Source organism: Taurulus bubalis (genome assembly GCF_910589615.1).
Source record: "Taurulus bubalis genome assembly, chromosome: 9".
NCBI lineage: Eukaryota > Metazoa > Chordata > Actinopteri > Perciformes > Cottidae > Taurulus > Taurulus bubalis.
The window spans coordinates 2084751-2100166 of NC_136597.1; the positions used below are offsets into that span (position 1 = coordinate 2084751).

The 15416-nt window shown below is 40.1% G+C and overlaps 1 protein-coding gene across 1 annotated transcript in view; it reads right to left on the reverse strand.

The window, feature by feature from the left end:
* Nucleotides 1-8469, reverse strand: part of ano1b (anoctamin 1, calcium activated chloride channel b) — a 39114-nt gene extending 30645 nt beyond the window's left edge. The window contains exons 1-2 of the mRNA XM_079224210.1: nt 8198-8469; nt 3104-3496 (exon numbers count right to left, since the gene is read on the reverse strand). Of these exons, the coding sequence (XP_079080336.1) occupies nt 3104-3496; nt 8198-8302 (498 nt within the window). The 5' untranslated portion in view covers nt 8303-8469. The remainder of the gene's footprint in view (nt 1-3103; nt 3497-8197) is intronic.
* Between the last annotated feature and the right edge of the window lie 6947 nt (nt 8470-15416).

A 15416-nucleotide genomic window follows, 5' to 3' on the forward strand; every position in this document is an offset into this window, starting at 1 on the left:
TATTTTCTATTTATATGCTGGCATCAGGACATCTTATACATAGGCAGAATATCACTTGACACTTTTACACGCCTGATACACAGATATATCTAAGCTGCAACCCTGCAAATACTTTAGCAAAAATTGTCTCCGTCCTAAACGGTTGAAGACATTTAGAAGTGGACGTCTCAGACTTCAAAGCTGAAGCCACGCCTACAGTCAAAGTGTTGGTACTAAAGAAGTCTACTTGTGAAAAGTACTTCACATTTTCCTCTGGCACTGCTTTGCAGACATCAACTTCCTGTCTACATATGTTTCTCACTCTAGCTGCAAAGCCAGATCCCCCAAACCTAGATTGTTGTCACTAAAAAAATAACTATAACACTACTACTGAGTGTTTGTTGACCTTGATAGACAGAAATAAGACAAGAGGATGGAAGAGTGAAAGTCAAGTGAGGAGAGGAGGAGAGGAGAGCAGGAGAGGTTTGGTTTCCATGTCCCTTTATTGAACCTTTGCAGGGAGATACCAGATCACTGTCACATCCTGAAGGCCTGCACACTGTCCATCACCTGTTCCTACAAACACAGGAAGTCTGGAGGGAACCCAAATGTGTCTGAACTAGCCAGGGTCAAGCTGTATTGGTACTATGCTTCAAATGATTTTCACGCTTTAAAACTCCCTCTTGTTTTTGCCAGTAAAACATCTTGGAAAATGATTATCTAAAACCATAAGACAAATATTTGTCACTTGCAATTATCACTCAAATATATTTGACAAGCTTACTGATGCCTTGCCGTTTTCATTATTCAGACTGCAGAACATTTACTCACAAATATAAATGTGAAAGACCACCAGAGAAGCTGTGGTCTGTGTGTGTTGTTGTGTTTATGACAAAGGGAACCACCTAAGAAGAGACTGAGTTTACTTATCAGTGTAAGAGAGAGAGTTATAACATACTGTACATGTGTATAACGTTATACACAGCTGTGGCCTGAGCATGCAGGACTGCAGGGACTTTGACCTGTGATGCATAACCCCACACAAAACCTCTGTTTATGAACTCTATCTTCTTTCAGTATCTCCACTTTTCTCTACATCCTCTTTAAATATGGTTCCATTTGTGCTAAAATCATGTCTGTGCTCTCGTCTCACATCAGGCCAGACCTGCCTCCAGGAGACCCGTCTCCAGACCTCCTATCTCCATGAGACCTGCCTCCAGGAGAATTGTCTCCAGACCTGTCTCCAGACCTCCTATCTCCATGAGACCTGCCTCCAGGAGAATTGTCTCCAGACCTGTCTCCAGGAGACCTGTAACCAGACCACCTATCTCCATGAGACCTGCCTCCAGGAGAATTGTCTCCAGACCTGTCTCCAGACCACCTATCTCCAGGAGACCTGTAACCAGACCACCTATCTCCAGGAGACCTGTAACCAGACCACCTATCTCCATGAGACCTGCCTCCAGGAGAATTGTCTCCAGACCTGTCTCCAGGAGAATTGTCTCCAGACCACCTATCTCCATGAGACCTCTCTCCAGGAGACCTGTAACCAGACCACCTATCTCCATGAGACCTGCCTCCAGGAGAATTGTCTCTAGACCTGCCTCCAGGAGACCTGTAACCAGACCACCTATCTCCAGGAGACCTGTAACCAGACCACCTATCTCCAGGAGACCTGTAACCAGACCACCTATCTCCATGAGACCTGCCTCCAGGAGAATTGTCTCCAGACCACCTATCTCCATGAGACCTGTCTCCAGACCGGTGCTAAAGAAAGCTGGACCTTTAAATATGACTGTACTTGTATAGCGCTTTAACACTACATGACACATTCACCCATTCACACCCATGATGGGAGGAGCTACCATGCGAGGTACCACCTCCCATCAGGACTAACTAACACTCACACACATTCACACACCAGAGGCACAGCTGCAAGAGCAATTTAGGGTTAAGTGTCTTGCCCAAGGACACATGGACATGGACTAGCGGAGCCGGGGATCGAACCGCCGATCCTCTGATTGTAGGACAACCTTGCTCACCACTGAGCCACAGTCAAGCCAAGTTCTGGCTCATTCTGGTGTAGGGGGAGAAATAAACGCTCTGGTTTGTTTGTATTTTCGTGAAAACAAATGACAATTGTCTTGACAGGGCTAAGCGCAGGATAGAGTGACGGCACCTTCAAGACCAAGGGGTCTTCCTCCACCTTATGTTGCAGCGGGTAAAGGTGGAGCTCATTATAAATACTTTATGTACATAATAATACATCATAGTTTATTCATTGATTTATTTGTTGCATATCTGAATCTGCAAAACTGATAATTTGGTACTTTATATCACATCCAAAAAGCCTTGTGTTGCTTCTCTGCATCTCTAACTGAGCTGGTGGTCATCATTTGGCTTGCACTGCCAACCAGTGGAGACAACATGCTTTTTATTCCCCACAGGACCGGCCCCGTCACAGTACAACAGATCACATCCCCACCTTCACAGCTGCTGTAACCCTGAGAGGCCAGTTCAGCTTTGTTTTTTCCTCCTTCCCAAATCCTTAGTTTACTCTTCAACAGTTTATCCTACTTTGGTACCTTGACTTGTGCTCACTTGTCCTTTGCAAATTAAAAATGTTTAAAGAAATATGTCTGTAAAGAAGATTACAGACACCATCCCCAACACCATCCTTTCTCCCTCCTTCTGCTTCATGGATCGGGTTATCTGAATCGCAGTCCATGCGTATACTACTCATTATATGAATAATGTCTGTCATATTCATGTAATGTGCTGTAACTCTGTTACGTTGTTCATTCTGGTCACATGACATCTATTCTTCTGTCCATCCGGGGAGAGGGATCCTCCTCTGTTGCTCTCCTGAAGGTTCTTCCTGTTTCCCTGTGAAAGGGTTTTTACTATCTTTATTTGGGGAGTTGTTCCTGATCCGATGTGAGGTCCCGGGACAGAATGTTATGTGTAGAAATTGTAAAGGCCTCGAGGCAAATTTGTACTTGTGATTTTGGGCTATACAAAATAAACTGAATTGAATTGAATTGGATTGAAGTATCGGGTACAGCTATTATGTGGAGGCCAGAGTGTTTCTGTAAAGTATGAATGAGTAAAGAAGTAAACTCACGTCCTCGTCTTTCTCCAGCTCCAGCCCCATGTCCCTCAGCTTCTCTTCAAACTCCTCCCTCCTGAGAATCTTGTGATCCTCTTGGCCGTTGAGGGTCTCTGTCGGACAGCCCATCTCCACGTCGCCCCCCGCTGACGACAGCGAGGTCGACGCGTCGCTCGCCTTTTGAGCTTGGTGATGTCGGGAGTGTTCGGGGCGACTCTGGGGGCCACGCCGCAGGCTGCGGGCGACGGCGTTTTCGGTGAGCAGGTGCGCCGCCTGTCGGCCGGAGCGGCCCGTGGTCGGCTTCTTCACGGGGTAGGTGAGGGTGTAGTCCACGCGCCGCTGACCGTCCAGGAAGAAGAGGCCGTGTTGGCACTGGGTGCTCTCCTGGGGGGTTAGAGCCTTCAGCAGCTGGCGGCGCGGGGACAGACAGGGAGACATGTTGTTATGATCAAAAACATCCAGATGTGTTCTAGCAAAGTACATCTTTCCACCTGGCTGAGCAGAAAATATCCATAACCTCACAAGTTATTCCATTCTCCAAACTTATCCTATTCAGAGTGACGGGGAGGCTGGAGCCGATCCCAGCTGACCTTGACCTGGACAGGTCTCAGATTATCACAGGGACATATAGAGACAACCATTCACACTCACATTCACACCTATATGGGCTATTTAGAGTCTCTAATTAACCTGAGCTGCATGGACTTTGGACTCTGGGAGGAAGCCGGAGAACCCAGAGGGAACCCAGGCTGCCATGGGAGAACAGGCAAACTTCACGAGTTATTTATATTGTAAAATGTAGTACAATTTGGGTGATTATCAATACAACATAAAATGTAATTTATACATTTTTTGTAATGTGTTTTGCTTTAATAGAGTTGACAGTTGGGAGATGGGGAATTATACAAAGCCAGACTCAAACCAGAGATGCTGTCATTCACTGAGAAGGCTTCAAGTCTATTTTATTCTCCTTCAGTTATCGAGGCGCAATATTCTGCAGCAAAATCTATAGAGATGCTGTCACAGCCCACAATTAAAACATTTTAGTTAACATTAAGTTTGAATGTATTTGGTTTAATACACTCTGCAGGTCATGTGCACCTTACTTTTTGTGGTCCATGAGTTATTTTGAATGTTCAAATTATTTTCAAAAAACAGATCAAGACAGCAGCTGCTTAAAAATGTCCTTGTGTTCAAACTCTCATAAAATCTTCTCATTTGGTGGTTTGCTGAAATGTTTAGATGTAATCCTGTTCAGGGTGACCCTGATATGACCTTGGAAAAGAACTATTTCAGTCCTAAATTGGCATCTCTGAAACAGGCAAATCATAGTCAGTCATTGTGCTAATCTGCTAACAGGCTACTAGAACTTGTTAGCAAACAGTTGTCTATTGACACAGAGCAACATTAGCATTCATTTAGAGTCGTTTCTGGCCACTGGGTGGTTAAATAGTCAGTTGTAAATAAGAATGGGTTAGAATATAAGTCAGTAACCCCTGAGAAAAAGCTTCTAAATGCTCCACTTTCTTTTTTTCTTCTTTGCAGATTATAACAACCTAATCCAAACCATCAATTTGTGCATATTCTCAATGTCCATCGTCAAACCTGATTCCATACATTCTTTTACAAAGAAACTTTTCAGAAATACTTGCTCCATTACAATGGATTATGGGACATTTTCCAAGTGAAGAACCCTAGAAGCTCAGTAAGTCAACGTGAGGCCCTTTGTGGACCTGATGAATTGTGGATTCAGACTTCCTAAGCACACGCTTGTTAAGTTTACCTGTTTTACTTTCAGTCCAGCTTCTGCTTGTGTAAAATTAAAACAGCTGTATGACTTCTGAATTTCCAAAACCTTTCCATAATTTAGATAGCATAGATCCAAATGATGATTTGGATCTATGCTATCAGTCTGTGGCGCTTCCTCATAAACTCTATGTGAGACATAAATAGTGTGTGAATTCTGAGCTGTGAACTGACCTGAGCCTACAGTATTTCTCTCTATGACGTCTACTTATAACGGTCTGGCTGCAGATCTTAGGGAAGGTGTCTGTGGATCAAACTACACAGAGAGCATGCAACAACATCTGAAAGGGAACTCCACCCATTTTACACTTGAAGATCAGTTTACTGGTGCCGGGTAGGGCTGGGTCCTTGCTGGTTCCCATGTTGGATCCAGTTCTCGGCCATAAACATTCAGAGGGTGCAAAAAGCGCATAACTTCAGCACTTTTTAAAGGGAAAAAAAAGGAATGAAAACACCAGAACACCTGCTTAGATTTCTCAGAACATAAAACTGACATTAATTTAACAGTTACACTAAATCTCGTACAGTTCTCAGTTCTTTCTTCCCCTTATGATGTCCCTTAAATTGGGAAAACCCTTGTTCTTGCTACTTCAACCACCTCAGGTTGAGGAGAACAAAACATTTCAGAGCTCTGAGTAAATAAGAACAAAAATCCATTAAAATCCACGTTCATCTGCTCGGATAGTGTGTGTCTTTTTCAACTCAAAATGAGCGACTTTGCAGTAACTTTGATATTACTACAGTAATTCCTCTTAGCTGCCTCACATGTAAAACCCTGGCGCTAGCAAACCACACAGCAACGCAACCAGCATTTCCTTAATTCCTTATATGTATGCTTTAGTTTATACAACTGAAGTCATACTTACTTAAAACGTATATATATTTAGTTAATTACTTATCAAGAAAACACACAACTCAGCTAAAAGATGTGAATTCTTACCAAGAGAACTGCTTACTCCCCGTAATACACTGGCTTAGCCATGTTAGCTATGTTAGCTCGCGGAATGTTTGCTTTTACAAAGAACGAAAGACTCAGATATTCACCAGGTTGGGACTGTCTAATTAAAATATGCAATTAGTTGTTTTATGGGTATTGTAGGATCCAGTGTTCTTAGACGTTGACCCATAATAGGGACTAAAAATCCAGATATGGGGGCTCCAATTCTGACCTTTCTTTTTTTTATTCTGTAGCTTTGATGCATTCTCTGTTGTCTGCTCCAACTTTTGAGATTAGCAATAAAAAGTAGTATTAATTTCATTAAAGAATAAGATAAGATAAGATCTTCATCCAACCCTGACCGAGGTAAACTCCTTGGATGTGTGGATAATTAAGCAGTAGGGCAACAGCCTTGTGTTTCACATGTTTGGAAGTGTAAATAGCAGTGTTGCTTAAAATTAGCAACCCCAAAAAAACCTGCCAGCTGTCGGACAGAGTACAGGACACTGATCATTGGAGACACTGTGGACACACCTGCAGCGCCGGAGAACCCTCCACTGTAAATACCAGGCAGAGTCGGGTATTTAACAACTCAAATGATATATTCAAGTGTGCCAAAAATAGAGACTTGTGTCATGCCATGCGCTATCTTCTAATGTCACATAAGCCAACAGACCGTTTTTTTATGAAGGAAAGAAGAAGCCATTTGGGAGAAAGAGACAAAACAACCTCACCACAAGGTCAAAATGTATTGTTCTGAACACTTACAGTAATTTACATTCAGCTCCACTGCAGTTATGAACCAGATTGAGTTCATGACCAGGACAACAAGCCCTTGAAGTGCTTCATGCATACCCATGCCATCAGTGTATAAATGACACAGTCATTTGAGTGGTTGGAAAACTGGAAAAGCGCTATACAAGTACAGCCCATTGCCATTTCCTGTTTTTATGACTTAAAGGGACAGTATACGCACTACAACATATTTTGTAGCATCTAGTCGTGATATTGGGGATTGCAACCAACTGAAGACCCCTCCTCCCACCCCTCCTTCATCCGTGGAAACAGCAGAAATTATTTTGTATTTTGTTGACGTTCCAAAAGTAAAAGCAATTAAAATACATTTCTTGTCAAAAGAAAGACGAGACTGTAATGGTACATAACTTGCTAATCATTAGGTGTTAAATGTTACCCAGTAACACGTTATATAATAGTACTGCGAAAGTGTATCACGAGGAGTAACGTATATATATATATATATATATATATATATATATATATATATATATATATAATCACACACACCTTTTGTTGAGAGCGCATAGTGAAATTAAGCTCACCTTGTCTTATTTAGAACACGGTGTATTGGTGCACTTCAGCCTCTTGTGGCCATTATTAGTATTACAACAACAAACAAAAACGTCTTTTTCACCCGCTTTTACAGATAAAAAAGGAACTTAGAAAAATTATCCTGGCTAAACTTCCCCCCCCGTGTTTTTAAGTCACAGGAGAGAACATATCTGACTTATAAAATGGATCCCCATAGTTATTTTCTCACTTCCCTCTCAGGGCATCCGTAGCCGTAGTTTGTTCGTACACACTGTGAGGTCCCTTACATTTTCTCGGCGCTCTTTTCCAGCTCTTCTTTTATGAGCCCCTTGCTGCCCAGACCACCAGAGGAGACTCATGCATTAACTGCAGCTAAGTGCAGGGGGACTTCTCCCGTCAGTGAGCAGAATGACCTTTTCTTTGGATCTCCCTCTTGGATTGTCCGGGGTCATCAATGTATCATCAACGCTGACCAGGAGGTCACGTACTTTACGTCTGCAGCTCTGTGTTTGTGAGTTAAAAGGCTGCAGGAATCCTGAAGACATACAAGACCTAAAATGCTGGAAGTGATTAGATTATCGTGCTGTGTTTTTTTTATCCCAAACACAGGCGATAACTGAGCGTTTGGGTCGAGACAAACCAGAACAACTGGCAAGAAAATCAGTTGCTGAGGAATATTTGCATTTGTTTTTATATTTCACTTAATTCCTGCTTGGTGCTGCATTGTTTAATACTCGTTGTTTTGTACTGCCTGTGTCATGGACTTCATCTAAATCCACTAAATGTAAACTAGAAAATATTAGTTCTTTTGGAAAAGTTTCAGTTCCATCAAATGCAAACATTCTGTCACAAAAAAACCCTCATAATTTAGCTCTTACCTAAAATAACCTACATATGTTGGACATTGTGTGTGTTTTCTACCCTAATATCCAAATTCCCAATATACTTCCTGTCTTCCAAGTATTTGTGGACGGTCTATACTACAACTCACACTTCTGCCTCTCCTAACTGCGTCTCTGTCTCTTGTGGACACTCACCTTCAACTTGCCGTGGAAGATGACATCCTGGAGAAAGTGCGGGGCCTGTGGCTCAGACCCGGAGGTCGGAGAGGGGTCGACTCCCGCTTCTGCTTCCTCTGCCATCGTCCAGGTAGAAAGCAGAGAGAGCCTGGTGTGGCGAGGAGATGTTTCCTAACAGAATAGTCCGCTTTGTGCTCCTCCTTCTCCTCCTCTTCCTCTCCCAGTCTGTATCTCCTGTCACAGACAGACGTTCTCTGATAGCATCTGGCGTGAACAGGCCCCCTCTCCTCTCCTCCTCTGATTCTCTTGCGACTTTCCACTTTTCCGTGGCTTTGCTCGCCTCCCTTTAAAGCTCCGTGTGTTTTCTGTCTCAGTGTGCAGCGGCTGGAGGCGGCCTTGTTACTCGAGAAGCCGCCTGTGAGCCAAGATCTAAACTTAGACAACGATAAAACTCTGATGAACGCGAGGTGCCCTCCCTCGCTCCCTCAGTCTCTCCTCAACTGTAATCGCTACAGGATCCGCCGCCCCGGTCCACACCCGACATCTCCTCTCTCTGCCAAGGGCTACAAATCACTGCAGATGTGATGCGTGTACAAGAAATGACTACATGGCGCATACATTCCCAAACAACTGCCCCATATGTCAACAGAAGCGTGTGTGTGTGTGTGTGTGTGTGTGTGTGTGTGTGTGTGTGTGTGTGTGTGTGTGTGTGTGTGCTACACCAGTGGTGTTCAACCAGTGAGCCGTGAGAGATCATCAGTGTGTCGTGGGAAAATGTCCAATTTCACTTAATCGGTCCCAAAAAATATGATTTAGTTGCCGCAAATAATAATGTTCCATTGTTGAGCGTCTGAGCTGCAATATAGTGTCTGGTCTAGTAATGAAATACTCTTCCATGCCAGTAGGGAGCGCAATAATGACCATATATGCTGTATTATGCTACAATGTGACATTATTAATAATAATGACCATATATGCTGTATTATGCTACAATGTGACATTAATAATAATAATGACCATATATGCTGTATTATGCTACAATGTGACATTAATAATAATAATGACCATATATGCTGTATTATGCTACAATGTGACATTAATTATAATAATGACCATATATGCTGTATTATGCTACAATGTGACAATAACAATGATGACCATATATGCTGTATTATGCTACAATGTGACATTACTAAAAATGACCATATATGCTGTATTATGCTACAATGTGACATTAATAATAATAATGACCATATATGCTGTATTATGCTACAATGTGACATTACTAATAATGACCATATATGCTGTATTATGCTACAATGTGACATTACTAATAATGACCATATATAATGTATTATGCTACAATGTGACATTAATAATAATAATGACCATATATGCTGTATTATGCTACAATGTGACAATAATAATGATGACCATATATGCTGTATTATGCAACAATGTGACATTACTAATAATGACCATATATGCTGTATTATGCTACAATGTGACATTAACAATAATAATGACCATATATAATGTATTATGCTACAATGTGACATTAATAATAATGACCATGTATGCTGTATTATGCTACAATGTGACATTAATAATAATGACCATATATGCTGTATTATGCTACAATGTGACATTATTAATAATAATGACCATATATGCTGTATTGTGCTACAATGTAACATTATTAATAATAATGACCATATATGCTGTATTGTGCTACAATGTGACATTAATAATAATGACCATATATGCTGTATTGTGCTAAAATGTAACATTAATAATAATAATGACCATATATGCTGTATTATGCTACAATGTGACATTAATAATAATGACCATATATGCTGTATTATGCTACAATGTGACATTAATAATAATAATGACCATATATGCTGTATTGTGCTACAATGTAACATTAATAATAATAATGACCATATATGCTGTATTATGCTACAATGTGACATTAATAATAATAGTGACCATATATGCTGTATTATGCTGCAATGTGACATTAATAATAATAATGACCATATATGCTGTATTATGCTACAATGTGACATTACTAATCATGACCATATATGCTGTATTATGCTACAATGTGACAATAATAATAATGACCATATATGCTGTTTTATGCTACAATGTGACATTAATAATAATAATGACCATATATGCTGTTTTATGCTACAATGTGACATTAATAATAATAATGACCATATATGCTGTTTTATGCTACAATGTGACATCAATAATAATAATGACCATATATGCTGTATTATGCTGCAATGTGACATTAATAATAATGACCATATATGCTGTTTTATGCTACAATGTGACATTACTAATAATGACCATATATGCTGTATTATGCTACAATGTGACATTAATAATAATAATGACCATATATGCTGTATTATGCTACAATGTGACATTAATGATAATGACCATGTATGCTGTATTATGCTACAATGTGACATTAATAATAACAATGACCATATATGCTGTATTATGCTACAATGTGACATTAATAATAATGACCATATATGCTGTATTATGCTACAATGTGACATTAATAATAATAATGACCATATATGCTGTATTATGCTACAATGTGACATTACTAATAATGACCATATATGCTGTATTATGCTACAATGTGACATTAATAATAATAATGACCATATATGCTGTATTATGCTACAATGTGACATTAATAATAATAATGACCATATATGCTGTATTATGCTACAATGTGACATTAATAATAATAATGACCATATATGCTGTATTATGCTACAATGTGACATTAATAATAATGACCATATATGCTGTATTATGCTACAATGCGACATTAATAATAATAATGACCATACATGTTGTATTATGCTACAATGTGACATTATTAATAATAATGACCATATATGCTGTATTATGCTACAATGTGACATTAATAATAATGACCATATATGCTGTATCATATTACAATGTTACATTAATAATAATAACCATGTATGCTGTATTATGCTACAATGTGACATTAATAATGACCATATATGCTGTATTATGCTACAATGTGACATTAATAAAAATAACCATGTATGCTGTATTATGCTACAATGTGACATTAATAATGACCATGTATGCTGTATTATGCTACAATGTGCATTTTGTCCTTTTTTGGTTGTTGATGTCCCGCGGGATTTTTTTATTGTAGAAAATGTGCCGTGGCTCAAAGAAGGTTGAAAAACACTGCTCTATATGATATGATATGATATGATATGATAATGCTCAGATCTGAGGACAACTTCTGCCGGCCCGTTACTCTTCACCCGTCCCGCAGCTCTTTCCTCCACTCCGCTATCTTTGAAAGTCACAACATCAAAACTATCTTGTATCTCCGCCAGGAGATTATGTATTCAGTCGTCGGGGTGCTGTGTCTGTCCTTGTCTGTCCACGGATAATCTCGCAGACCGCTGGACCCTTCAGCCTTATGTTTTTTTATGACTGTGCTCGAAGGACCCCTCGTGAAGTCAGTGATTCACGCTTTTTGAAAACAAACGATTTCATAAAAATCGGCCAATCGGCTTGTAGCTCCGTCACCGAGCTAAACACTCAATAAAGTCACGACTGTTTGCTGTCCTGGCTCCTCGATGCTGGAATGAGCTCCCCATTGACTCTCAGAATGAAGAGAGGATGAGAAGCTCCTGCCTGAGTTTCCAGGGACAAAACAATGTTCTGGGCAATGTGACAGTTTTCTTTTTCTTTCCCCCACACATCTGTGTTGTAATGTCCTGGGGCCTCACATCCTGATTCCTTTTCATTCCAACCACATTAAGTTGCTGACTTATAGAAGTGAAAGAACACATCAAATAGTTGTACGTGCAAAATCACAGAGATTTCCTCAGCTTTGTATGGCCTATAATAGTTGTTTTGTGTCACTTTGTAAAGGTTACGCATATTTCTGTGGTTGTGTGTGTCCTTGTAGTTGTTTTGTGTCTCTTTGTGGTCATTTGATGTCTCTTAGTAACTGTGTCAGTCTTTTTGTAGTCATTTATTCTCTGTTTAAAGTCTTTTTGTAAGGCAAGACAAGTTTATTTGTACAGCACATTTCAACAACAAGGCGATTCAAAGGGCTTCACATGAAACTATTAAAAGCAACAAAACATAATGCAGAGAAAACAGGATTTAAAACAGTTAAGAAAACATTAAAACAGTCAAAAAGCTAAATAAAAAATGAAAATTGAATAAAAGTTGCAGTGCAGTTTAAGAAATAAAATGCAGTAGTGAGATGCAGCAATTGAATCTGGTTCAGTTAAAGGCTGCAGCAAACAGAAAAGTCTTCAATGTGGACTTAAAGGAGCTGAGGGTCTCAGCAGACCTGCAGCTCTCAGGGACCTTGTTCCAGATATGTGGAGCAGAAAAGCTGAAAAGCTGAACTTGCTTGTAGCTTGTAGTCATTGTGTGTCTCTTTGTGGTTGTTCCCCCCCCCCTTTTCATAGTAATTGTGATCTTATTTGTCCCTTTTCAGTTGATTTGTGTCTCTTTTTGGTTGTTTTGCTCATTTTCATAGTCGTTTCTTTTTTTTTCTGTGTATCTTTGCAGCTGTTTTGGTGTCATTGTAGTCCTTTTCTGTCCCTTTGGAGTCCTTTTTGTTTCGTTTTGGCAAATTTGAGTCTCTTCCTGGTTGCTACGTGTCTCTTTGAACAACATTTTGTAGGTGAAGACCGGGGGGCCCTTTGGGCTCCTGGGCCCCGTTGGCCCGTTCAGTAATCCATCCATCCCTGTGCCTCCACCGGTCCGGACTGTAGCAGTGTGCTGCAGTGTTTAACTGTTTAACTTGTCCTGTACACTGTGTGGCGCTGACTGCATCAACCTTTTGGAAACCAACCTATTTGTAGGCCCTTTCCTCAAAAACTGCATACCCAAACTAAAAAGGGAGTATCTCTGCAACCACTAGGGCTATTTTAATAATGTTGGTGATAATAAAAGGTACACATGTGAGATTTTGTTCAGATGTGTAAATATCAGTCTATATGTTACTGGTTCAGAGTAAATGAAGATGACACACAGAAAAAAATGAAAAGGTTTCAGGACCACCTATAAAAAAATCACTTTCAGGATGATTATTTCTTTGAAATGATGCAGCTGTAAGGTCCAACTCTAACCATCATTGATCATTCTCTAACCCAAATCATAACACAATATGTGAACATTCTCTAACCCAAATCATAGCTCAATATGTGAACATTCTCTAACCCAAATCATAGCTCAATTTGTGAACATTCTCTAACCCAAATCATAACACAATATGTGAACATTCTCTAACCCAAATCATAACACAATATGTGAACATTCTCTAACCCAAATCATAACTCAATATGTGAACATTCTCTAACCCAAATCATAACACAATATGTGAACATTCTCTAACCCAAATCATAACACAATATGTGAACATTCTCTAACCCAAATCATAACACAATATGTGAACATTCTCTAACCCAAATCATAACTCAATATGTGAACATTCTCTAACCCAAATCATAACACAATATGTGAACATTCTCTAACCCAAATCATAACTCAATATGTGAACATTCTCTAACCCAAATCATAGCTCAATATGTGAACATTCTCTAACCCAAATCATAGCACACTATGTGAACATTCTCTAACCCAAATCATAACACAATATGTGAACATTCTCTAACCCAAATCATAACACAATATGTGAACATTCTCTAACCCAAATCATAACACAATATGTGAACATTCTCTAACCCAAATCATAGCTCAATATGTGAACATTCTCTAACCCAAATCATAGCTCAATATGTGAACATTCTCTAACCCAAATCATAGCTCAATATGTGAACATTCTCTAACCCAAATCATAACTCAATATGTGAACATTCTCTAACCCAAATCATAACTCAATATGTGAACATTCTCTAACCCAAATCATAACTCAATACATGAACATTTTCTCTGCAAAGGTTGACTTTGATAAAGTGAAGCAGAACAAAGTTAGAGAGGGTTTAGAACAGAGAAAACAAAACATTTGCATTGGGTCACATTTGCGCACATCTGTGACATTTGAATTTTCTCATGTACCAAACCATGTATTTCACTTGTGTATTACTAATGGTGTTCGATACATCGAAATACAGCAATGTGGGCCTTTTTTTTCATAAAGCAAGCTATGATTTATAGTTTTATTTAACAATCGCTCAGGGGGAAGGGTTTCTAAAAGGTTCACAGCTCCTGTAACCATTAGCCTGTCAAACATTGTTGCATTTCTAAGACTGCCATTTCCCCCAGGCGGAACAATATGTATATTAACACATATGATGAATAGTTGTGGGGGTTTTTGGGCAATTTGATTTTATTTGACAGTGACAGTGTAGAGAGAGAGGAAATTTGTGGCAAGAGAACAGGAGAATGACATGCAGCCAACTGTCCTTCTTTTGCAGCGGCGGGCCGTCAGGGCCTGCTAAGCCTTCTCTGCTGGCCTAAACAGAATCACAAAGTTTAAATTTAAATTTAATTGTTTTTCACAAATGCACTACATGTATTATAATTTTTTTTCCCTATTAGCTTATTTTCTCATTGCACAGCTCCTGTGTTCCTCTGTTGCTCTTCCTTCAGCCTTCAGCCTGCTGCAGGCCGCTGTTTAATGATCTGGTTAACAGAGCTCATCCAATCACATTTCACTTCTGTTTCTCTATGGACTCGAGAGCTGATTAAACTATATGAGAAGGCTTTCTAGCATCTGTTTTGCCACAGGCCCGCGTGACGTGCGCTGTGATTGGTCAGTGTGTCTCATATACACACTCTGGAACTGAAGCGCACCAATAAACTGTACAACCTGAACTTTTTTTTACGGAGAGCGGATGGATTTGTCTTTAATGAACAGCATCTGGCAAGTTTCCTGCTTTTTGTGTTTTTTCATCTGCGGTGGCGTTGTGTTGCTGTGTCTATGGTGCTGTTTTTACGGGTCGGGCTGATCAGGTGTGTCAGTCAGGATGCACAACATCGCCATGGTGGTTGAAGCTTCGTGGGTCGGTCCACCTGGGTGTCTGCTGGCCACACATGGTGGACTGTATGAACGCGCCGTGTATTGAGTGGGTCGGTCTGTGACAGTACCTCCCGGGACACTTTTTTCCTCCAGTCCGCCCCTGATGTGGACTATACGGCACTGAAGGCCTAGCTCGAAAACGCA